General features: G+C 32.8%; 4 protein-coding genes across 4 annotated transcripts; all 4 read right to left on the bottom strand.

Moving 5' to 3' along the window:
• Positions 1 to 472: 472 nt before the first annotated feature.
• Positions 473 to 1,690, bottom strand: LOC135137896 (ankyrin repeat domain-containing protein 50-like). The gene has a single exon (XM_064067669.1). It carries the CDS (start codon positions 1,688 to 1,690, stop codon positions 473 to 475), a length of 1,218 nt encoding a protein of 405 aa, XP_063923739.1.
• Positions 1,691 to 6,014: 4,324 nt separating this feature from the next.
• Positions 6,015 to 7,232, bottom strand: LOC135137895 (ankyrin repeat domain-containing protein 50-like). Its single transcript, XM_064067668.1, has one exon. It carries the CDS (start codon positions 7,230 to 7,232, stop codon positions 6,015 to 6,017), a length of 1,218 nt encoding a protein of 405 aa, XP_063923738.1.
• A 4,409-nt stretch (positions 7,233 to 11,641) lies between these two features.
• On the bottom strand, positions 11,642 to 12,920 carry LOC135137893 (ankyrin repeat domain-containing protein 50-like). The gene has a single exon (XM_064067663.1). The coding sequence runs from the start codon at positions 12,918 to 12,920 to the stop codon at positions 11,703 to 11,705; it is 1,218 nt and encodes a 405-aa protein (XP_063923733.1). The 3' UTR covers positions 11,642 to 11,702.
• A 4,401-nt stretch (positions 12,921 to 17,321) lies between these two features.
• LOC135138325 (uncharacterized) lies at positions 17,322 to 23,745 on the bottom strand. Its single transcript, XM_064068276.1, has 3 exons — positions 23,514 to 23,745; positions 23,356 to 23,456; positions 17,322 to 23,246 (listed from the first exon to the last, which is right to left on the bottom strand). Exons 2-3 carry the CDS (start codon positions 23,422 to 23,424, stop codon positions 17,823 to 17,825), a joined length of 5,493 nt encoding a protein of 1,830 aa, XP_063924346.1. The 5' UTR covers positions 23,425 to 23,456; positions 23,514 to 23,745; the 3' UTR covers positions 17,322 to 17,822.
• Positions 23,746 to 24,522: the final 777 nt, after the last annotated feature.

Raw genomic sequence — 24,522 nt, 5'->3', positions numbered from 1 at the left:
CGAATTTGATCAGGAGTTTTCCCTCGCATCGTAATTTATAGTTATTTCGAGAAACAAGAGTACAATCCTAATGGGTATTATAGTGATATGACTAATTAATATTATACACCACTCACTTTTTAAAGACTTTGATTAGGGAAGCTATTTCCAATTTCTTATAATTGTAAAATAAAAAATGATTTTGAAAGGTGATTTTGTAAAAGTTATCTTCAGATATGCTCAACACGCAGAAACTCCCAATATTCCAGTGAAAATATTTTGCTCACACTCAAACAGTGCACCATTCAAAATTTTTTCTTCTTGTCCAAGAAACCAAAAAGGTACAAATTACCATGTTCTGAAATTGATGAAATAAACATCCTTTTTGAAGTTTTTTGCAAAAATAGTAAAATCTGATTCATAAACCAAGTGTGTTAATTTTTAAAAATTTAAAAATAATTTATTATGAAATGACGTAATCAAGGTTCAGTTATTAGTTATAAGTTCCAGTTTTTTTGGCGAATTTTTCATTTAAAAAGTTTACTATTTTAGTATGATTCATCAAAATGGCGATATCAAGTGGTGTGAAACCATTTTTAGAAATGAAATTGATTTCGGCTCCATATTTGATTAGGCATTCGACAATCATTTCGTGGCCATTCAAGCATGCTAGGTGAAGTGGTGTCCGATCGTCATCATTAGCCCGGTTGATTTCGGCTCCGAATTTGACTAAACATTCGACAATTTTGTGGTGACCGTTCCAAGAAGCTACGTGAAGCGGTGTCAAACCGTCATTATCAACGCGATTGATTTCGGCTCCACATTTCACTAGACATTCGACAAGTTTTTCACGATTCTTCAAGGAAGCCACGTGAAGCAATGTGTGACCATCTTTATTAGTGCGATTGATATCGCCTCCGTGTTTGACTAGACATTTGACAACTTTTTCGTGGAGGTTGAACGAAGCTAAGTAAAGAGGTGTCTCATCGTTTTTACTAGGGCGATTGATGTCGGCTCCCAGTGTCAATAGGCATTCGACGGTTTTGAGGTGACCCATCCGGGAAGCTACATGAAGCGGTGTCCAACCATCATTGTCAGTTAGATTGATTTCGGCTCCGGATTTCACTAAAAAATCGACAATCTTTTTGGAGCCTATTTTGGAAGCTGCACACAGCGGTGTCCAAGCATAATTGTCAACGTGGTTGAGTTCGGCGCCGAGTTTTACAAGACATTGGACAGTTGTTTCATGGCCTTGCCAGGAAGCTAGGTGGAGCGCTGTCCGGCCATTATCATCAGTGCGGTTGATTTCGGCTTGGTGTTTCACTAGACAATCGACAGCTTTTTCGTGGCCGTTATTGGCAGCTGCATAAAGTGGTGTCCGACCAAAATTATCAACGCGATTGATCTCGGCTCCGCATGTCACTAGGCATTCAACGGTTTTTTCGTGGCCTTCCGATGAAGCCATGTAGAGTGGTGTCCGACCATCTTTCGAAGAGCAATTGATTTCGGCCCCACATTTCACTAAGCAATGGACGGTTTCGACGTCGCCGTTGCAGCAAGCTAGGTGAAGCGGTGTCTTACCACCATTATCAGCGCGATTGATTTCGGACCCATGTGTCACTGGACATTCGACAATTTGTTTGTCACCGTTCCAGGAAGCTACGTGAAGCGGTATCCAGCCAGCAATATCAGGGTGGTTGACTTTTGACATTTGCAATTTTAATAAAAGATATGAAAAATTGTATTGTGTTTTTATTGTCCACCGATGTTTTAAAGTTATGATAAGCGTGATAGATGTTTAACCAAAATATATGTACTTATCCTCCCAAAAAAACTGATGACGTCAACTTAAAATTTTGCTGAATAAATCCTATCTTAAATGTGACTTATCACTGCATTAATATTCTTTAGATTTGCTTATACGGGATGTAAAAATGTGGATTTACTTACCTTCGATCAATTTTTTGGTATTAGAATTTTTCGTTTTTCCTTTTTCTTCGATTTTAAATTTTCCATATCACAATTTTTCGTTTTTCATTTTCTTTCATTCTCAATTTTTCGATTTTACAATTTTTCATTTTTCGATTTTTCAGTTTCTTGTTTTTAATGTTTCGTTTTTTCAATTTTTCGTTTCCTCAGTTTTTCAAGTTCTTTGTTTTTGTTTTTCATAGTTTTGATTTTCTCGTTTTCGTATCACAATTTTTCCTTTTTACATTTCCTCTATTTTTCCAATATTTCTTTCGATTTGATAATTTTAAAATTGAAAAATCGAAAAATTTAGAGCCAATAAGAATGAATGATGAAAATGGAATAAAGATGGGTCGGAGGGACCCGTTTTTACTTTGTTTTAAATTTCAGGTTCTACCGCTTGTTAAAATATGAGTTTAGGATTTTCTAAAGAGTTTTATAAGCCAGTAGTATTGAATATTATTCAGTCTTATCTTAGCATGTACTAGCCCCGCCCACCCACCCTCTATTTCCTTAGAGGGTATGTGATTTGCCAAAATCAGTCTTATCTCAGCAAGTAGGTACTAAGAAAAAATAAATAAATAAAAATTGAAAAATTACAAATCCAAAAATTGAAGAAAGGAAAAATTGAAAAATCCAGAAAGTGAAAAATTAATAATTGGAAACTTGAGAAATTGCAAATAGAAAAATTGCAAAATCTGAAAACTGAAAATTCAAAAATCGAAAAATCGAGAAAATGAAAAATTTTAAAATGAGAACTCGAAGAGTTGCATATCATAAAAATAAAAAAAAAATTAAAATTAAATAAGTGAAAAAATAACGAAAATGAAAAACCGAAAAATTGCAAAATATATAAATTGAAAAAAATCAAAACTTGGGAAATTGAAAATTTTAAACTTGAAAACTCGAAACATTTCTAATTGAAAAAAATTAAGAAAAAAAATATAAAATTGAAAAATTGAACAATTAAAAAGTCATGAAATTCTTTCTTCAGAGCCAATAAGAATGAATGATGAAAATAGAATAAGGGCGGGTGGGAGGGGCCCCTTTTTACTTTGTTTTAAATCTTAGATTCTACCGCTTGTTAAAAGAGAATACAATTCACATTTTACACTAAATAAAATAAGTCAGTAAAATGGAGACAAGAAGTGGGCGGAGCTGAGTTTAGGTTTTTCTAAAGAGTTTTATAAGCAAGTAGTAGCCCCGCCCACCGCCCCCTCTTCATCCCAGTGGCTACTCTTACTATTATTCAACCTTATCTTGGCAAGTACTAGCCCCGCCCACCCACCCTCTGTTTTCTGAGAGGGTATGTGATTTGCCAAAATTAGTATTATCTTGGCATGAAAAATCCAGAAAGTGAAAAACTAAAAATTGAAAACTTGAGAAATTGCAAATATAAAAATTGCAAAATCTGAAAACTGAAAATCCAAAAATCGGAAAATCGAAAAATTGAAAAATTTAAAAATGAAAACTCGAAGAGTCGCATATCTTAAAAATAAAAAAAAAATGAAAAATTGAATAAGTGAAAAAATAACGAAAATGAAAAACCGAAAAATTGCAAAATATACAAATTGAAAAAAATCAAAATTTAGAAAATTGAAAATTTTAAACTTGAAAACTCGAAACATTTCAAATTGAAAAAAATATAAAATTGAAAAACTGAACAATTAAAAAGTCGTGAAATTAAAAATTAAAACCTTGAGAAATTGCAAATAGAAAAATAGCAATATCTGAAAACTCAAAATCCAAAAATTGGAAAATCGAGAAACTGAAAAATTTTAAACTGAAAACTCGTAGAGTTGCATTATCATATAAATGAAAAAACGAAAAAAAATTTAAAATTTAAAAATTGCAAATCGAAAAATTGAAGAAACGAGAAACCGAAAAAATTAAAATTGAAAAAGCAAAAAAATAAAATGGAATAAGTGAAAAAATAACGAAAATATAAAACTGAAAAATTACAAAATATAAAAACTGAAAAAACCAAAGCTGGAAAACTGAAAAATTGAAAGATTTAAAAATGACAACTCGAAGAGTCGCATATCTTAAAAATAAAAAAATTAAAAAAACGAAAAATTGAATAAGTGAAAAAATAACGAAAATGAAAAACCGAAAAATTGCAAAATATAAAAATTGAAAAAATCAAAATTTGGAAAATTGAACATTTTAAACTTGAAAACTCGAAACATTTCAAATTGAAAAAATGAAAAAAATATTGAAAAATTGAATAATTAAAAAGTCGTGAAATTTTTTCTTCATGGCCAAAAAGAATGAATGATGAAAATGGAATAAGGGTGGGTGGGAGGGGCCCCTTTTTACTTTGTTTTAAATTTTAGATTCTACCGCTTGTTAAAATAGAATTGAATTCACATTTTACAGTTAATAAAATAAGTCAGTGAAGTGGAGACAAGAAGTGGGCGGAGCTGAGTTTAGGTTTTTCTAAAGAGTTTTATAAGCAAGTAGTAGCCCCGCCCACCGCCCCCTCTTCATTCCAGTTGCTACTCTTACTATTATTCAACCTTATCTTGGCAAGTACTAACAAAAATAAATAAATAAATAAATAAAAATTGAAAAATTGCAAATCCAAAAATTGAAGAAACGAAAAATTGCAAAATTAAAAATTGAAAACTTGAAAAATTGCAAAGAGAAAAATTGCAAAATCTAAAAACTGAAAATCCAAAAATTGGAAAATCGAAAAATTTAAAAATTTTAAAATGAAAACTCAGAGTCGCATGTCTTAAAAATAAAAAAAATGAAAAATTGAATAAGTGAAAAAATAACGAAAAGAAAAAAAGCAAAAGAAGTGGGCGGAGCTGAGTTTAGGTTTTTCTAAAGAGTTTTATAAGCAAGTAGTAGCCCCGCCCCCTCTTCTTTCCAGTGGCTACTCTCACTATTATTCAACCTTATCTTGGCAAGTACTAGCCCCGCCCACCCACCCTCTGTTTTCTTAGAGGGTATGTGATTTGACAAAATTAGTTCTATCTTGGCAAGTACTAACAAAAAAAAAATGAAAATCGAAAAATTGCAAATCCAAAAATTGAAGAAACGGAAAATTGAAAAATCCAGAAAGTGAGGAATTGAAAATTAAAAACGTGAGAAATTGCAAATCGAAAAAATGAATAAAGGAGAAACTGAAAAAATTAAAATTGAAAAAGCAAAAAAATAAAATCGAATAAGTGAAAAAATAACGAAAATAAAAAACTCAATGATAAAAAATATAAAAACTGAAAAAACCAAAATTTGGAAAACTGAAAATTTTAAACTTGAAAACTCGAAAGAATGAAGAAAAAAACGAAAAATTGAAGAATTGCCAAATTCAAGCAAAAAATTGAGGCGTGGGAAGTTGTGTCGAAATAATCTTGGACCAATTTTGATTATTAATTTTGGGATATTGGTTGCTTTTGATTTTTTGGACTTCGAAATGGGAGAATAGGACACAGAAATAGGGTGACTAAAAAGAAACTAAATAGCATGTTATTATCTATACATTACATATACTAATTTCATTGAAATACATACAACTTTACTTATAAAAAAAAAAATAAAATTAAACAAAAATTACAATGATGCGAAGGAAAATCATCTTAACAGAAGTTAAATAATGTTTTGATTCTCACAAGCAATAAGCGAATTTGATCAGATTTTCTTCGCAGTTTATAGTTATTTCAAGAAATAAGAGTACCTAATGGGTATTATAGTGATATGACTAATTAATATTATACACCGCTCACTTTTTAAAGACTTGGATTAGGGAAGCTATTTCCAATTTCTTATAATTGTAAAATAAAAAATGATTTTGAAAGGTGATTTTGTAAAAGTTATCTTCAGATATGCTCAACACGCAGAAACTCCCAATATTCCACTCAAATAGTGCACCATTCAAAATTTTTTCTTCTTGTCCAAGAAACCAAAAAGGTACAAATTACCATGTTCTGAAATTGATGAAATAAACATTCTTTTTGAAGTTTTTTGCAAAAATAGTAAAATCTGATTCATAAACCAAGTGTGTTAATTTTTAAAAATTTAAAAATTATTTATTATGAAATGACGTAATCAAGGTTCAGTTATTAGTTATAAGTTACAGTTTTTTTGGCGAATTTTTCATTTAAAAAGTTTACTATTTTAGTATGATTCATAAAAATGGCGATATCAAGCGGTGTGAAACCACTTTTAGAAATGAAATTGATTTCGGCTCCATATTTGATTAGGCATTCGACAATCATTTCGTGGCCATTCAAGCATGCTAGGTGAAGTGGTGTCCGATCGTCATCATTAGCCCGGTTGATTTCGGCTCCGAATTTGACTAAACATTCGACAATTTTGTGGTGACCGTTCCAAGAAGCTACGTGAAGCGGTGTCAAACCGTCATTGTCAACGCGATTGATTTCGGCTCCACATTTCACTAGACATTCGACAATTTTTTCACGACTCTTCAAGGAAGCCACGTGAAGCAATGTGTGGCCATCTTTATTAGTGCGATTGATATCGCCTCCGTGTTTGACTAGATATTTAACAACTTTTTCGTGGAGGTTGAACGAAGCTAAGTAAAGAGGTGTCTCATCGTTTTTACTAGGGCGATTGATGTCGGCTCCCGATGTCAACAGGCATTCAACAGTTTTGAGGTGACCCATCCGGGAAGCTACATGAAGCGGTGTCCAACCATCATTGTCAGTTAGATTGATTTCGGCTCCGGATTTCACTAAAAAATCGACAATCTTTTTGGAGCCTATTTTGGAAGCTGCATAAAGCGGTGTCCAAGCATAATTGTCAACGTGGTTGAGTTCGGCACCAAGTTTTACAAGACATTGGACAGTTGTTTCATGGCCTTGCCAGGAAGCTAGGTGAAGCGCTGTCCGGCCATTATCATCAGTGCGGTTGATTTCGGCTTGGTGTTTCACTAAACAATCGACAGCTTTTTCGTGGCCGTTATTGGCAGCTGCATAAAGTGGTGTCCGACCAAAATTATCAACGCGATTGATCTCGGCTCCGCATGTCACTAGGCATTCAACGGTTTTGTCGTGGCCTTCCGATGAAGCCATGTAAAGTGGTGTCCGACCATCTTTCGAAGAGCAATTGATTTCGGCCCCACATTTCACTAAGCAATGGACGGTTTCGACGTCGCCGTTGCAGGAAGCTAGGTGAAGCGGTGTCTTACCACCATTATCAGCGCGATTGATTTCGGACCCATGTGTCACTAGACATTCGACAATTTGTTTGTCACCGTTCCAGGAAGCTACGTGAAACGGTATCCAGCCAGCATTATCAGGGTGATTGACTTTTGACATTTGCAATTTTAATAAAAGATATGAAAAATTGTATTGTGTTTTTATTGTCCACCGATGTTTTAAAGTTATGATAAGCGTGATAGATGTTTAACCAAAATATATGTACTTATCCTCCCAAAAAACTGATGACGTCACCTTGAAATTTTGCTGAATAAATCCTATCTTAAATGTGACTTATCACTGCATTAATATTCTTTAGATTTGCTTATACGGGATGTAAAAATGGGGATTTACTTACCTTCGATCAATTTTTTGGTATTAGAATTTTTCGTTTTTCCTTTTTCTTCGATTTTAAATTTTCCATATCACAATTTTTCGTTTTTCATTTTCTTTCATTTTCAATTTTACAATTTTTCATTTTTCGTTTTTTCAGTTTCTCGTTTTTAAGTTTTCGTTTTTTCAATTTTTCGTTTCCTCAGTTTTTCAAGTTCTTTATTTTTGTTTTTCATAGTTTTGATTTTCTCGATTTTTCCTTTTTACATTTCCTCTATTTTTTCAATATTTCTTTTGATTTGATAATTTTAAAATTGAAAAATCGAAAAATTTAGAACCAATAAGAATGAATGATGAAAATGGAATAAAGATGGGTGGGAGGGACCCGTTTTTACTTTGTTTTAAATTTTAGATTCTACCGCTTGTTAAAATATGAGTTTAGGATTTTCTAAAGAGTTTTATAAGCCAGTAGTATTGAATATTATTCAGTCTTATCTTGGCAAGTACTAGCCCCGCCCACCCACCCTCTATTTCCTTAGAGGGTATGTGATTTGCCAAAATTAGTTTTATCTCGGCATGTACTAGGCCCGCCCACCCACCCTCTACCTTCTTAGAGGGTCTGTGATTTACTAAAATCAGTCTTATCTCAGCAAGTAGGTACTAAGAAGAAAAAAACATAAATAAAAATTGAAAAATTACAAATCCAAAAATTGAAGAAAGGAAAAATTGAAAAATCCAGAAAGTGAAAAATTATAAATTGAAAACTTGAGAAATTGCAAATAGAAAAATTGCAAAATCTGAAAACTGAAAATTGAAAAATCGGAAAATCGAGAAATTGAAAAATTTAAAAATGAAAATTCGAAGAGTCGCATATCTTAAAAATAAACAAAAAATTAAAAATTGAATAAGTGAAAAAAAAAATTACGAAAATGAAAAATCAAAAAATTGCAAAATATAAAAATTGAAGAAATCAAAATTTGGAAAATTGAAAATTTTAAACTTGAAAACTCGAAATATTTCAAGTTGAAAAAATGAAGAAAAAAATAAAAAATTGAATAATTAAAAAGTCGTGAAATTCTTCTTCAGAGCCAATAAGAATGAATGATGAAAATGGAATAAAGGTGCGTGGGAGTATTTTAAATCTTAGATTCTACCGCTTGTTAAAATATGAGTTTAGGTTTTTCTAAAGAGTTTTATAAGCGAGCAGTATTGAATATTATTCAGTCTTATCTTAGCAAGTACTAGTCCCGCCCACCCACCCTCTATTTTCTTAGAGGGTATGTGATTTGCCGAAATTAGTTTTATCTTAGCATGTACTAGGCCCACCCACCCACCCTCTACCTTCTTAGAGGGTATGTGATTTGCTAAAATCAGTCTTATCTTAGCAAGTACTAACAAAAAAAAATAAATAAAAATTGAAAAATTGCAAATCCAAAAATTGAAGAAACGAAAAATTGAAAAATTCAGAAAGTGAGAAATTAAAAATTAAAAACTTGAGAAATTGCAAACAGAAAAATTGCAAAATCTGAAAACTGAAAATCCAAAAATTGGAAAATCGAAATTTTGAAAAATTTAAAAATGAAAACTCGAAGAGTGACATATCTTAAAAATAAAAAAAAATGAAAAATTGAATAAGTGAAAAAATAACGAAAATGAAAATTCGAAAAATTGCAAAATATAAAAACTGAAGAAATCAAAATTTGGAAAATTGAAAATTTTAAACTTGAAGACTCGAAACATTTCAAATTGAAAAAATGAAGAAAAAAAATAAAAAAATGAAAAATTGAAAAAGTGAATAATTAAAAAGTGAAATTTTTTCTTCAGAACCAATAAGAATGAATGATGAAAATGGAATAAAGGTGGGTGAGAGAGGTCCCTTTTCACTTTGTTTTAAATCTTAGACTCTACCGCTTGTTACAATAGAATTCAATTAACATTTTACAGTAAATAAAATAAGTCATGAAATGCAGACAAGAAGTGAGCGGAGCTGAGTTTAGGTTTTTCTAAAGAGTTTTATAAGCAAGTAGTCGCCCCGCCCACCCCCTCTATATTTTCTGAGAGGGTACATGATTTGCCAAAATTAGTTTTATCTTAGCATGTACTAGGCCCGCCCACCCACCCTCTACTTTCTTAGAGGGTATGTGATTTGCTAAAATCACTCTTATCTTAGCAAGTACTAACAAAAAAATAAATAAATAAATAAAAATTGAAAAATTACAAATCCAAAAATTAAAGAAAGGAAAAATTGAAAAATTCAGAAAGTGAGAAATTAAAAATTAAAAACTTGAGAAATTGCAAATAGAAAAATTGCAAAATCTGAAAACTGAAAATCGAAAAATTGGAAAACCGAAAAATCGAAAAATTTAAAAATGTAAACTCGAAGAGTCGCATATCTTAAAAATAAAAAAAAAAATAAAAATTGAATAAGTGAAAAAATTACGAAAATAAAAAATCGAAAAATTGCAAAATATAAAAATTGAAAAAATCAAAATTTGGAAAATTGAAAATTTTAAACTTGAAAACTCGAAACATTTCAAATTGAAAAAAATGAAAAAAAAAATAAAAAATTGAAAAATTGAACAATTAAAATGTGAAATTCTTTCTTCAGAGCCAATAAGAATGAATGATGAAAATGGAATAAGGGTGGGTGGGAGGGGCACCTTTTACTTTATTTTAAATCTCAGATTCTACCGCTTGTTAAAATAGAATTCAATTCACATTTTACAGTAAATAAAATAAGTCAGTGGAATGGAGACTAGAAGTGGGCGGAGCTGAGTTTAGGTTTTTCTAAAGAGTTTTATAAGTAAGTAGTAGCCCCGCCCACCGGCCCCTCTTAATTCCAGTGGCTACTGTTAATATTATTCAGCCTTATCTTGGCAAGTAATAGCCCCGCCCACCCACCCCCTATTTTTTTAGAGGGTATGCGATTCGCCAAAATTAGTTTTATCTTAGCATATACTAGGCCCGCCCACCCACCCTCTACTTTCTTAGAGGGTATGTGATGTGCTAAAATCAGAATTATCTTAGCAAGTACTAACAAAAAAAATAAATAAATAAAAATTGAAAAATTGCAATTCCAAAAATTTAAGAAACGAAAAATTGAAAAACTTGAGAAATTGCAAACAGAAAAATAGCAAAATCTGAAAATTGAATAATAGGGAAACTGAAAAATTTTAAAATGAAAACTCGAAGAATCGCATTATCATAAAAATGGAAAAACGAAAAAAAATTAAAAATTGGAAAAGCAAAAAAATAAAATCGAATAAGTGAAAAAAATCACGAAAATAATAAACTCAAAAATTGCAAAATATAAAAACTTAAAAACCAAAAGTTGGAAAACTGAAAATTTTAAAATTGAAGACTGGAAACATTTCAAATCGAAAGAATGAAGAAAAAAAATGAAAAATTGAAGAATGGACAAATTCAAGCAAAAAATTGAGGCTTGGCAAGTTCTGTCGAAATAATCTTGGACCAATTTTGATTACTAATTTTGGAATATTGGTTGCTTTTGATTTTTTGTGACAAAAAATGCAAACGATTCACTTATTATTAAATAAAAAAGACCTGTTTTGGACTTTGAAATGGGAGAATAGGACACAGAAATAGGGTGACTAAAAAGAAACTAAATAGCATGTTATTATCTATACATTACATATACTAATTTCGTTGAAATATATACATACAACTTTACTTATAAATAAAAAAATTAAAATTAAAGTAAAAATTACCATGATGCGAAGCAAAATCATCTTAATAGAAGTTTTGATTCTCACAAGCAATAAGCGAATTTGATTAGGAGATTTCCTTCGCATCGTAGTTTATAGTTATTTCGAGAAACAAGAGTACATCCCTAATGGGTATTATAGTGATATGACTAATTAATATTATACACCGTTCACTTTTAAAAGACCTGGATCAGGGAAACTATTTCCAATTTCTTATAATTATTGTAAAATAAAATATGATTTTGAAAGGTGATTTTCTAAAAGTTATCTTCAGATATGCTCAACACGCAGAAACTCCTAATTTCACTGAAAATATTTTGCTCACACTCAAACAGTGCACCATTCAAAATTTTTTTCTTCTTGTCCAAGAAACCAAAAAGGTACAAATTACCATGTTCTGAAATTGATGAAATAAACATTCTTTTTAAAGTTTTTTGCAAAAATAGTAAAATCTGATTCATAAACCAAGTGTGTTAATTTTTAAAAATTTAAAAATAATTTATTATGAAATGACGTAATCAAGGTTCAGTTATTAGTTATAAGTTCCAGTTTTTTTGGCGAATTTTTCATTTAAAAAGTTTACAATTTTAGTATGATTCATAAAAATGGCGATATCAAGCGGTGTGAAACCATTTTTAGAAATGAAATTGATTTCGGCTCCATATTTGATTAGGCATTCGACAATCATTTCGTGACCATTCAAGCATGCTAGGTGAAGTGGTGTCCGATCGTCATCATTAGCCCGGTTGATTTCGGCTCCGAATTTGACTAAACATTCGACAATTTTGTGGTGACCGTTCCAAGAAGCTACGTGAAGCGGTGTCAAACCGTCATTGTCAACGCGATTGATTTCGGCTCCACATTTCACTAGACATTCGACAAGTTTTTCACGATTCTTCAAGGAAGCCACGTGAAGCAATGTGTGGCCATCTTTATTAGTGCGATTGATATCGCCTCCGTGTTTGACTAGACATTTGACAACTTTTTCGTGGAGGTTGAACGAAGCTAAGTAAAGAGGTGTCTCGTCGTTTTTACTAGGACGATTGATGTCGGCTCCCGATGTCAATAGGCATTCGACGGTTTTGAGGTGACCCATCCGGGAAGCTACATGAAGCGGTGTCCAACCATCATTGTCAGTTAGATTGATTTCGGCTCCGGATTTCACTAAAAAATCGACAATCTTTTTGGAGCCTATTTTGGAAGCTGCATACAGTGGTGTCCAAGCATAATTGTCAACGTGGTTGAGTTCGGCGCCAAGTTTTACAAGACATTGGACAGTTGTTTCATGGCCTTGCCAGGGAGCTAGGTGGAGCGCTGTCCGGCCATTATCATCAGTGCGGTTGATTTTGGCTTGGTGTTTCACTAGACATTCGACAACTTTTTCGTGGCCGTTATTGGCAGCTGCATAAAGTGGTGTCCGACCAAAATTATCAACGCGATTGATCTCGGCTCCGCATGTCACTAGGCATTCAACGGTTTTGTCGTGGCCTTCCGATGAAGCCATGTAAAGTGGTGTCCGACCATCTTTCGAAGAGCAATTGATTTCGGCCCCACATTTCACTAAGCAATGGACGGTTTCGACGTCGCCGTTGCAGGAAGCTAGGTGAAGCGGTGTCTTACCACCATTATCAGCGCGATTGATTTCGGACCCATGTGTCACTAGACATTCGACAATTTGTTTGTCACCGTTCCAGGAAGCTACGTGAAACGGTATCCAGCCAGCATTATCAGGGTGGTTGACTTTTGACATTTGCAATTTTAATAAAAGATATGAAAAATTGTATTGTGTTTTTATTGTCCACCGATATTTTAAAGTTATGAAAAGCGTGATAGATGTTTAACCAAAATATATGTACTTATCCTCCCAAAAAACTGATGACGTCACCTTGAAATTTTGCTGAATAAATCCTATCTTAAATGTGACTTATCACTGCATTAATATTCTTTAGATTTGCTTATACGGAATGTAAAAATGTGGATTTACTTACCTTCGATCAATTTTTTGGTATTAGAATTTTTCGTTTTTCCTTTTTCTTCGATTTTAAATTTTCCATATCACAATTGTTCGTTTTTCATTTTCTTTCATTCTCAATTTTTCGATTTTACAATTTTTCATTTTTCGATTTTTCAGTTTCTTGTTTTTAATGTTTCGTTTTTTCAATTTTTCGTTTCCGCAGTTTTTCAAGTTCTTTGTTTTTGTTTTTCATAGTTTTGATTTTCTCGATTTCGTATCACAATTTTTCCTTTTTACATTTCCTCTATTTTTTCAATATTTCTTTTGATTTGATAGTTTTAAAATTGAAAAATCGAAAAATTTAGAACCAATAAGAATGAATGATGAAAATGCAATAAAGGTGGGTGGGAGGGACCCGTTTTTACTTTGTTTTAAATTTTAGATTCCACCGCTTCTTAAAATATGAGTTTAGGTTTTTGTAAAGAGTTTTATTGAATATTATTCCGTCTTACCTTGGCAAGTACTAGCCCCGCCCACCCACCCTCTATTTCCTTAGAGGGTATGTGATTTTCCAAAATTAGTTTTATCTTGGCATGTACTAGGCCCGCCCACCCACCCTCTACCTTCTTAGAGGGTCTGTGATTTGCTAAAATCAGTCTTATCTTAGCAAGTAGGTACTAAGAAAAAAAAATAAATAAAAATTGAAAAACTGCAAATCCAAAAATTGAAAAGAAGGAATTGAAAAATTCAGAAAGTGAAAATTTAAAAATTGAAAACTTGAGAAATTGCAAATACAAAAATAGCAAAATCTGAAAACTGGAAATCCAAAAATCGGAAAATCGAAAAATTGAAAAATTTAAAAATGAAAACTCGAGTCGCATATCTTAAAAATAAAAAAAACTGAAAAATTGAATAAGTGAAAAAACAACAAAAATGAAAAACCGAAAAATTGCAACATATAAAAATTGAAAAAATCAAAATTTGGAAAATTGAAAATTTTACACTTGAAAACTTGAAATATTTCAAATTGAAAACAATGAAGAAAAAAAAATAAAAAATTGAAAAATTGAACAATTAAAATGTCGTGAAATTCTTTCTTCAGAGTCAATAAAAATGAATGATGAAAATGGAATCAGGGTGGGTGGGAGGGGCCCCTTCTACTTTGTTTTAAATTTTAGATTCTATCGCTTGTTAAAATAGAATTCAATTACAGTAAATAAAATAAGTCAGTCAAATGCAGACAAGAAGTAGGCGGAGCTGCGTTTAGGTTTTTCTAGAGTTTGATAAGCAATTAGTAGCCCCACCCACCGCCCCGTCCTCATGCCAGTGGCTACTGTTACTATTATTCAACCTTATCTTGGCAAGTACTAGCCCCACCTCTACTTTTTTAGAGGGTATGTGATTGCCAAAATTAGTTTTACCATAGCATGTACTAGGCCCGCCCACCCACCATCTACTTTCTTAGAGGGTATGTGATTTGCTAAAATCAGTCTTATCTTAGCAAGTGCTAACAAAAAAAATATAAATAAATAAATAAAAATTGAAAAATTGAAAATTCAAAAATTGAAGAAACAAAAAATTGAAAAATCCAGAAAGTGAGAAATTAAAAATTAAAAACTTGAGAAATTGCAAATAGAAATATTGAAAATCTGAAAACTGCAAATCGAAAAATTGGAAAATCGAAAAACTGAAAAATTTTAAAATGAAAACTCGAAGAGTCGCATTATCATAAAAATGAAAAAACGAAAAAAATGAAAAATTTAAAAATTGCAAATCGAAAAATTGAAGAAACGAGAAACTGAAAATATTAAAATTGAAAATGCAAAAAAATAAAATGGAATAACTGAAAAAATAACGAAAAAAAAACTGAAAAATTACGAAATATAAAAACTGAAAAAAATCAAAATTTGGAAAATTGAACATTTTAAACTTGAAAACTCGAAACATTTCAAATTGAAAAAAATGAAGAAAAAAAAATTGAAAAATTGAATAATTAAAAAATTCGTGAAATTTTTTCTTCATATCCAAAAAGAATGAATGATGAAAATGGAATAAGGGTGGGTGGGAGGGGCCCCTTTTTACTTTGTTTTAAATTTTAGATTCTACCCCTTGCTAAAATAGAATTCAATTCACATTTTACAGTAAAAAAATAAGTCAGTGAAATGGAGACTAGAAGTGGGCGGAGCTCAGATTAGGTTTTCCTAAAGAGTTTTATAAGCAAGTAGTAGCCCCGCCCACCGCTCCCTCTTCATTCCAGTGGCTACTCTTACTATTATTCAACCTTATCTTGGCAAGTAGTAGCCCCGCCTACCCACCCTCTATTTTTTTAGAGGGTATGTGATTTGCCAAAATTAGTTTTATCTTAGCATGTACTAGGCCCGCCCACCCACCCTCTACTTTCGTGGAGGATATGTGATTTGCTAAAATCAGTCTTATCTTAGCATGTACTAACAAAAAAATAAATAAATAAAAATTGAAAAATTACAAATCCAAAAATTGAAGAAACGAAAAATCGAAAAATTCAGAGAGTGAGAAATTAAAAATTAAAAACTTGAGAAATTGCAAATAGAAAAATTGCAAAATCTGAAAACTGAAATTCCAAAAATCGGAAAATCGAAAAATTGAAAAATTTAAAAATGAAAACTCGAAGAGTCGTATGTCTTAAAAATAAAAAAAAATGAAAAACTGAATAAGTGAAAAAATAACGAAAATGAAAGACGGAAAAATTGCAAAATATCAAAATTTGGAAAATTGAAAATTTTAAACTTGAAAACTCGAAACATTTCAAATTGAAAAATGAAGGAAAAAAAATAAAAATTGAAAAATTGAAAAATTGAATGATTAAAAAGTCGTGAAAATCTCTCTTCATAGCCAATAAGAATGAATGATGAAAATGGAATAAGGGTGGGTGGGAGGAAGCCTTTTTACTTTGTTTTAAATCTTAGATTCTACCGCTTGTTAAAATAGAATTCAATTCATATTTTACAGTAAATAAAATAAGTTAGTGAAATGGAGACAAGAAGTGGGTGGAGCTGAGTTTAGGTTTTTCTAAAGAGTTTTATAAGTAAGTAGTAGCCCCGCCCACCACCCCCTCTTCATTCCAGTGGCTACTCTTACTATTATTCAACGTTATATTGGCAAGTACTAACAAAAATAAATAAATAAATAAATAAAAATTGAAAAATTGCAAATCCAAAAATTGAAGAAACGAAAAATTGAAAAATTTTAAAATGAAAACTCAGAGTCGCATGTCTTAAAAATAAAAAAAATGAAAAATTGAATAAGTGAAAAAATAACGAAAAGAAAAAAAGAAAAAGAAGTGGGCGGAGCTGAGTTTAGGTTTTTCTAAAGAGTTTTATAAGCAAGTATTAGCCCCGCCCACCGCCCCCTCTTCATTCCAGTGGCTACTCTTACTATTATTCAACCTTATCTTGGCAAGTACTAGCCCCGCCCAACCACACTCTGTTTTCTTAGAGGGTATGTGATTTGCAAAAATTAGTTCTATCTTGGCATGTATTAGGCCCGCCCACCCACCCTCTTCCTTCTTAGAGAGTATGTGATTTGCTAAAATCAGTCTTATCTTAGCAAGTACTAACAAAAAAAAAATTAAAATCGAAAAATTGCAAATCCAAAAATTGAAAAAACGGAAAATTGAAAAATCCAGAAAATGAGGAATTGAAAATTAAAAACGTGAGAAATTGCAAATCGAAAAAATGAATAAAGGAGAAACTGAAAAAATTAAAATTGAAAAAGCAAAAAAATAAAATCGAATAAGTGAAAAAATAACGAAAATAAAAACTGAATAATAAAAAATATAAAAACTGAAAAAACCAAAATTTGGAAAACTGAAAATTTTAAACTTGAAAATTCGAAAGATTGAAGAAAAAAAACGAAAAATTGAAGAATTGCCAAATTCAAGCAAAAAATTGAGGCGTGGGAAGTTGTGTCGAAATAATCTTGGACCAATTTTGATTATTAATTTTGGGATATTGGTTCCTTTTGATTTTTTGGACTTCGAAATGGGAGAATAGGACACAGAAATAGGGTGACTAAAAAGAAACCAAATAGCATGTTATTATCTATACATTACATATACTAATTTCGTTGAAATACATACAACTTTACTAATAAATAAAAAAATAAAATTAAACAAAAATTACAATGATGCGAAGGAAAATCATCTTAACAGAAGTTGAATAATGTTTTGATTCTCACAAGCAATAAGCGAATTTGATCAAGGAGATTTCCTTCCCATCATAGTTTATAGTTAAGTATTTCGAAAAATAAGTGTACCTAATGGGTATTATAGTGATACGACTAATTAATGTTATAGACCGCTCACTTTTTAAAGACTTGGATTAGGGAAGCTATTTCCAATTTCTTATAATTGTAAAATAAAAAATGATTTTGAAAGGTGATTTTGTAAAAGTTATCTTCAGATATGCTCAACACGCAGAAACTCCCAATATTCCACTGAAAATATTTTGCTCACACTCAAATAGTGCACCATTCAAAATTTTTTCTTCTTGTCCAAGAAACCAAAAAGGTACAAATTACCATGTTCTGAAATTGATGAAATAAACATTCTTTTTAAAGTTTTTTGCAAAAATAGTAAAATCTGATTCATAAACCAAGTGTGTTAATTTTTAAAAATTTAAAAATAATTTATTATGAAATGACGTAATCAAGGTTCAGTTATTAGTTATAAGTTCCAGTTTTTTTGGCGAATTTTTCATTTAAAAAGTTTACAATTTTAGTATGATTCATAAAAATGGCGATATCAAGCGGTGTGAAACCATTTTTAGAAATGAAATTGATTTCGGCTCCATATTTGATTAGGCATTCGACAATAATTTCGTGGCCATTCAAGCATGCTAGGTGAAGTGGTGTCCGATCGTCATCATTAGCCCGGTTGATTTCGGCTCCGCATTTGACTAAACATTCGACAATTTTGTGGTGACCGTTCCAAGAAGCTACGTGAAGCGGTGTCAAACCGTCATTGTCAACGCGATTGATTTCGGCTCCACATTTCACTAGACATTCGACAAGTTTTTCACGATTCTTCAAGGAAGCCACGTGAAGCAATGTGTGGCCATCTTTATTAGTGCGATTGATATCGCCTCCGTGTTTGACTAGACATTTGACAACTTTTTCGTGGACGTTGAACGAAGCTAAGTAAAGAGGTGTCTCGTCGTTTTTACTAGGACGATTGATGTCGGCTCCCGATGTCAACAGGCATTCGACGGTTTTGAGGTGACCCATCCGGGAAGCTACATGAAGCGGTGTCCAACCATCATTGTCAGTTAGATTGATTTCGGCTCCGGATTTCACTAAAAAATCGACAATCTTTTTGGAGCCTATTTTGGAAGCTGCATAAAGCGGTGTCCAAGCATAATTGTCAACGTGGTTGAGTTCGGCGCCAAGTTTTACAAGACATTGGACAGTTCTTTCATGGCCTTGCCAGGAAGCTAGGTGAAGCGCTGTCCGGCCATTATCATCAGTGCGGTTGATTTCGGCTTGGTGTTTCACTAGACAATCGACAGCTTTTTCGTGGCCGTTATTGGCAGCTGCATAAAGTGGTGTCCGACCAAAATTATCAACGCGATTGATCTCAGCTCCGCATGTCACTAGGCATTCAACGGTTTTGTCGTGGCCTTCCGATGAAGCCATGTAGAGTGGTGTCCGACCATCTTTCGAAGAGCAATTGATTTCGGCCCCACATTTCACTAAGCAATGGACGGTTTCGACGTCGCCGTTGCAGGAAGCTAGGTGAAGCGGTGTCTTACCACCATTATCAGCGCGATTGATTTCGGACCCATGTGTCACTAGATATTCGACAATTTGTTTGTCACCGTTCCAGGAAGCTACGTGAAGCGGTATCCACCCGGCATTATCAGGGTGGTTGACTTCGGCTCCGGATTTCACCAGACACTCGACAGTTTTCTTGTGGCCGTTCGAAGCAGCTGCGTAAAGTGCTGTCCAACCATGATTATCAACGTTGTTGATTGTGGCTCCACATTTGACCAAACATTCGACTGTTTTTTCGTGGCCGTTTGCGGCCGCTGCGTAAATCGGTGTCCGCCCATAGTTATGAACGCGATTAATTTCGGCCCCGCATTTCACCAAACATTCGACCATTTTTTCGCTTCCGTTGGAAGAAGCCGCGTAAAGTGGTGTCTCACCGTAATCATCAGGACGATTGATTTCGGCCCCGCATTTGGTTAGACACTCGACAGTTTTTTCGTGGCCTTTTGACGAAGCTGCGTAAATTGGTGTCCACCCGTAATTATCAGAGCTGCTGATTTCAGCTCCGTGTTTCATTAGACATCTGACAATGGTTTCGTAACCGTTTGAGGCAGCTGCATGAAGTGGTGTCTGACCATCAACAGAAGAGTCGTTGATTTTGGCCCCGCATTCCGCTAGACATTCAACAACTTTTTCGTGGCCATTGAAGGAAGCTAAGTAAAGTGGTGTCCGATCATATTGATCCGAGCAATTGATTTTGGCCCCGTGTTTCAGTAGACATACTACAACTTTTTGATGGTCGTTTTTCGCAGCGACGTATAGCGGTGTGAGACCATGATAATTAGCGCGATTGATTTCTGCTCCAGATTTCATTAAGCATTCAACAATTTCTTCATGGCCGTTCGAGCAAGCTGCATAAAGAGGCGTCTGGCCATTTTGATCAGCACAATTGACTTTTGAGCCGAGTTGCAACAAATGTTCAACTATCGCTGTGTGGCCATTTGCGGACGCTACCATAAGGGCTGTGAGACCAGACCGTTCAAAACTAAAATTGACTTCATCGTAATAACCATTTAATTGCTTAGTACAAACAATTTTAATTGCTTTGTCATAACCGAACAGAGTAGAATAAAACAAAATATTAATTCTATCACACTGATTATATAGATGTTCTGGCTTAAACTTTTCTGACTGTAACAATTCCAATTCCGCACCTAAACTTTCACTGACTATAGCAAATGACAACGGCGTCATTTTAAATAGTCCATCCGGTTCTGAAGTACTACATTTTTTTAACAAATGTTGCACTCCTTCTAAATATTCCCTTGTTTCTAATTCCCTTTTGGAAACTTCATCGCAATCATCGAGAGTGTATCTCACACTAGATATCGTTTTCGACAAAGACATTTTTTTGGGCAAAGTGGAAATATAATTCGAAAATTTTTTATTTTTTTTGGAACTTGTTAGTGTTAGGCGTGGATATCTTTTTCCCCACGAGCACATTAAATGTAGAACACTTCTTCCACCGTCGTCTTTACACCCCAATATTTCTTCATTATTTATTTCTAGGGTGTCAAAGTTCCTATACAAGACTGCAGTGTGAAGTGGCGAGTTTTTTGCCAACAACATGTCAAAGAAAAATCGTACGTTGTCAAATTTCCGTTCAAAAAATCTATCCTGAGGAATAAGCTTAAAATTCTTCGCAAAATATGCGGCAGCCAAATATTCCGCAAAAGACGTATGTATAAAAACCGGTGCGTTATTTTGTATGCTAGTTATAATACCTATGGCTATATAATCGTCTATATCTTCTTGACAGTTGGTAGTCAGACAGTCCGAGAATAATAACCCAACTGCAACTTCTTCATAATGGTTTAAGATTTTTTCTTTATCTCTGTTAAACATACGCTTCAAATAAGGATCCTGAACGTCAAGCGACAATTTATTTTGATAAAAAATGTTGAATTTTTCTTCAATGAAGTGATGATATAAATCGGTCAAGCGCCAACAATCGCCAAACAATTGTAAATATTTGTCGTTATTTCGAAGAACTATTTCTGTAAGCATGAAAATCTGAAGTGGAATTCCTAAGATATCTATGTGTTTAATCAAAGCAAAACTAGAGATAACTTTTCGAACAGCACTTTCTATGTTGTTAGTTGAAATAATAGGATTAAGACGTTTTCTAATATAATCTTGTTGCTCGAGCTCATTTAACTGATTTATACTCAACGAAAGTGTGTTAAATTTTTTTTCGAGCAACGATTTCAAGTGTTTTCTACCAGTAACCCATTGTGTGAAACCTTTATTTGATAACAGAACAATCAAATCTGACACGTCTTTCAAATATTCGGTAGAAATTTCATCAAGAGCGTCCCACACGTAACAAACACGAAATTGCTCAGAACACATTTTAAAAAATTCTTTATCGAACTTTTCAAGGTAGTGATACTTTTTCTCTAAGATAAATGTTTGGAATAAATTAAGGTAATCAGACTTTTTAGATTTTTTAAAGAATAAATTAGCTTCTTGAGGGCTGACAATTACTGTCCAGTATTTAGCAGAACACTTATTTTTTAAGCTTTTTGTTAGTTCGGTTTTACCCATCCCTGGATCAGCTAACACTAAACTAATGCTGTTGCTAAAGTCGAAAGTCCAAAACTCGTTTTCATTTTTAGAATGATCAGATAATTTGTAATTTTGCAATTCTCCTACACTCCCTCTGCTTCGTACCCATTCTAAATTTGTATTTTTAAGAAATTTAAAATAATGTACGATCTTGGTTTTTGGTGTTTTGGAGCATATTTTCTGAAATTCAGATTCGCTGCATTTATTTTCACTTATAATGAAAATTGGAGCATTGGAAGTTGTACACTCTGCGTTATTTAAGTAATCATCGAATTTTGTTAGTTTAATTTTTGTAAATTTTTGTATTACTTTCGAACTGTCTGCGCAACTTAGAATAACTACGGTATTATGATTAAGTTGTTTTAAATAATTAATGTCTATCACATTTAACGACAAGTACCTTTCAATATAAGGATTGGGGAGAGCTTCTTTTATCCCGTCTATGGGACGTGCGCCGTCCATCATTTCTAAAAGATTATTTACACTAATATTCTTCAAGAATTCTTCATTTCCTCCACACGCGTCCATCAGAGTAAGTACTGCTTTCCCTTGCAAGGAAACGGTACAATTCTGCATCACTTTTTCATATACAGTATGTTCGGATTTCAAGTCCAACAGGTTCTGGAACACGGAACGACCTCTCATCCATTCTTTCCATGTTCCTTCACCAACCAAAACGAATTTTCCATCGGGACAAAGTTGAACGGCTTTTTCTATATTTTCGTGCTCTTTTACAATCAGCGGACGTTTCTCCATCAACCACAACAACTGTGCTAACACATTTCCATCTACATCTTCCATCCGAAATATACAATTAGGAGAAAGACGATAAAATGATCTCAGTTTGTTTAGTTCTTTGATGTCAATATTCTTGTCCAAGTCGCCCCACAACCATTTCTTCACATCGCACTCCACGTTTTCCAACAGCGTAATTTCAAATGGACGAATTGCTTCTCGAAGAATTTCCCCTTTGTCGCTGACTTCTCCAAAAGCAAAATTTTCGATGTACGGAGACAACAGACAAAGTGCAACTGCACGTTGCATCATCTTCTTTTCTAACTTCTTTTTCGATCCTTCTTGCATATCCCACTCAGATATAATCTTCAGATATTTTTCGAACGTTTCTTGATTCGAACAGAACATCTTCACGAAGTCATTCGCTGTTGAATTTTCAAGCGTTTCGAGACTTTGTTGGTCAGAATAAAGACTAAAACTTTCAAGAAATGCCTTAAACTGTTGAAGTTCTGAATCAACTTCTCCTTCGTTTTCTACAATTCGAAATTTATAACAGTAATTTATGTGTTGAGAAAGTTTCAAACTATCATCAGCAATTTCTATTTTATAAGGTTCCAAGCAAACATTTTTTCCGCCTAGTTGAAATTGTGTGTCTTCGAATATGTTTAATTTAAGGTTCGTGAACAGAATACATTGTTGTGGTTTTTTCTTTATCTCTTGGAACGACTTAAAATATTTTAGGATACTAAAATCTCCGCTTTTGCTTGCTAGTCGTGCTATAACTAAATTTCCTGGTTTATTGCTGTGTTTTAACTGTGCGGCTATTGATTGGATTCCCTTATCTGTCTCCACTTCAATGACCACATCATCGAAAGCTCCAAAATTTGCATCGTTCGACGAAACGTAGAAGTTTTTTACTTTTTCGGTGCTTACCATGTGAAGTACGATGTTGGCGATTATCATATTTTCGTACTTCTTTCCTTTGTTTGTTGTTCCAGATCTTTTGCGAAAATTCTAAAACGTAATAAAAAAATGTAAATGAATTAATTGTATTTATCGAAAAAGAATACTTTTGTACTCTTTCGACTTAGATGGGGTTATTATAAACTACAAAGCTTAATACCTTTTTCGTCGACGATGCATTTCGTTGAGGTTGTAAATTTTCTTGTAAACTTTCGGTTTTGTCCTCCATGGTGATAATTACGTGTTAAAAACAATCGTGTCCTATTTCCCGAAAGAAGCATAATGAAATGCCCGTTAATTTAATGTTATTTTACTTACCTAAGCGTCTAACTTTTCTCTCTTCTGATATGTTTCACATGAATTTGTAGGGTCCACATTCTATAACTTCGCCACTTAAACTATGAATCCGTGAGTTCACGGTTTGACTGGCTGTTACTTTTGGAGTTGTTCTATTTAAAATCATTTTTGTTAATGCTCTATTGATGTTTTAGTGACTGTTATCAGCGTTGAAATGCGGTGTTTGTGTTATCAAACCACTTGAGATTTCCCAACAGTGTGCACATTTATTTGACGCAAAAGATAAACTAGCATCAAAATAGTTCTGAAATTTTTCCAGCTTTTCTTATATTTTTCTTTTGATTTAAAGAGTAATTAATCCAGCGCTGAATGAATTACATTTAAAAAGCATGACTTAATATACTTGCTTTCAGCACATCATTGTATCACTATAAATAAAAATTATCTCTTTATCGAGTTCAAATTAATCTGTTAGCTTTAAAATTGGAAAATTTATTTTTCGCATGTCTGTCAAGGTCAATGTGGTAATGACTCGAGTATTTCAGTGAAGTACATCAAAACTTTATAAAATTTGCTTTGGTTTTTGTTGTTTCTTATCGAGTTTGATAGATCAATCATTCTTTTGGTACAAGATCATTTTTTTTTAACGTTGGATGTATAAAACAAGTTACCGAAAAGTTTAATTATGAAGTAGGTACATAAAGTGCTTTAAAACGTCCCTGTTTTCAGGAATTTCGTGAAAAATTTCCTCTTCTCGAAGCTAATTTTTTAAGGATAAAGTTAATTCGAAAGACAGGTAGCATTTAGAGGAAGTCTTAATTTTGAATAAAGTCCTCTAATACAAAGTTTCTTTTTATAGATTTCAACGAAGAGGCGTGGGAAGAAATAGAGAGTTTCAAAGTGGGGGAAAAGCAAGAGAAGAAAATACAAAAAAACTAATTTTTTTTTTATTTTTTGTAATTTTTAATTTTTAACTTTTCGATTTCCCGATTTTTGATGTCTCGAATTTTCCATTTCTCTATTTTTCGAT

This window comes from Zophobas morio, unplaced genomic scaffold (genome assembly GCF_036711695.1).
Source record: "Zophobas morio isolate AGI-343-1 ecotype UQ-CSIRO unplaced genomic scaffold, CSIRO_AGI_Zmor_V1 ptg000030l, whole genome shotgun sequence".
NCBI lineage: Eukaryota > Metazoa > Arthropoda > Insecta > Coleoptera > Tenebrionidae > Zophobas > Zophobas morio.
Note: the sequence above shows the minus strand (reverse complement) of the source record. Positions and strands in the feature narration are given on the sequence as shown.

Bases quoted from the DNA above. Each gene is read 5' to 3' on its own strand.
- LOC135137893 (XM_064067663.1), bottom strand. From the start codon at position 12,920: ATGTCAAAAGTCAACCACCCTGATAATGCTGGCTGGATACCGTTTCAC.
- LOC135138325 (XM_064068276.1), bottom strand. From the start codon at position 23,424: ATGGAGGACAAAACCGAAAGTTTACAAGAAAATTTACAACCTCAACGA. The intron at 23,247-23,355 runs GTATTAAGCTTT...ATTACGTTTTAG, and splicing joins ATGCATCGTCGACGAAAAAG to AATTTTCGCAAAAGATCTGG.
- LOC135137895 (XM_064067668.1), bottom strand. From the start codon at position 7,232: ATGTCAAAAGTCAATCACCCTGATAATGCTGGCTGGATACCGTTTCAC.
- LOC135137896 (XM_064067669.1), bottom strand. From the start codon at position 1,690: ATGTCAAAAGTCAACCACCCTGATATTGCTGGCTGGATACCGCTTCAC.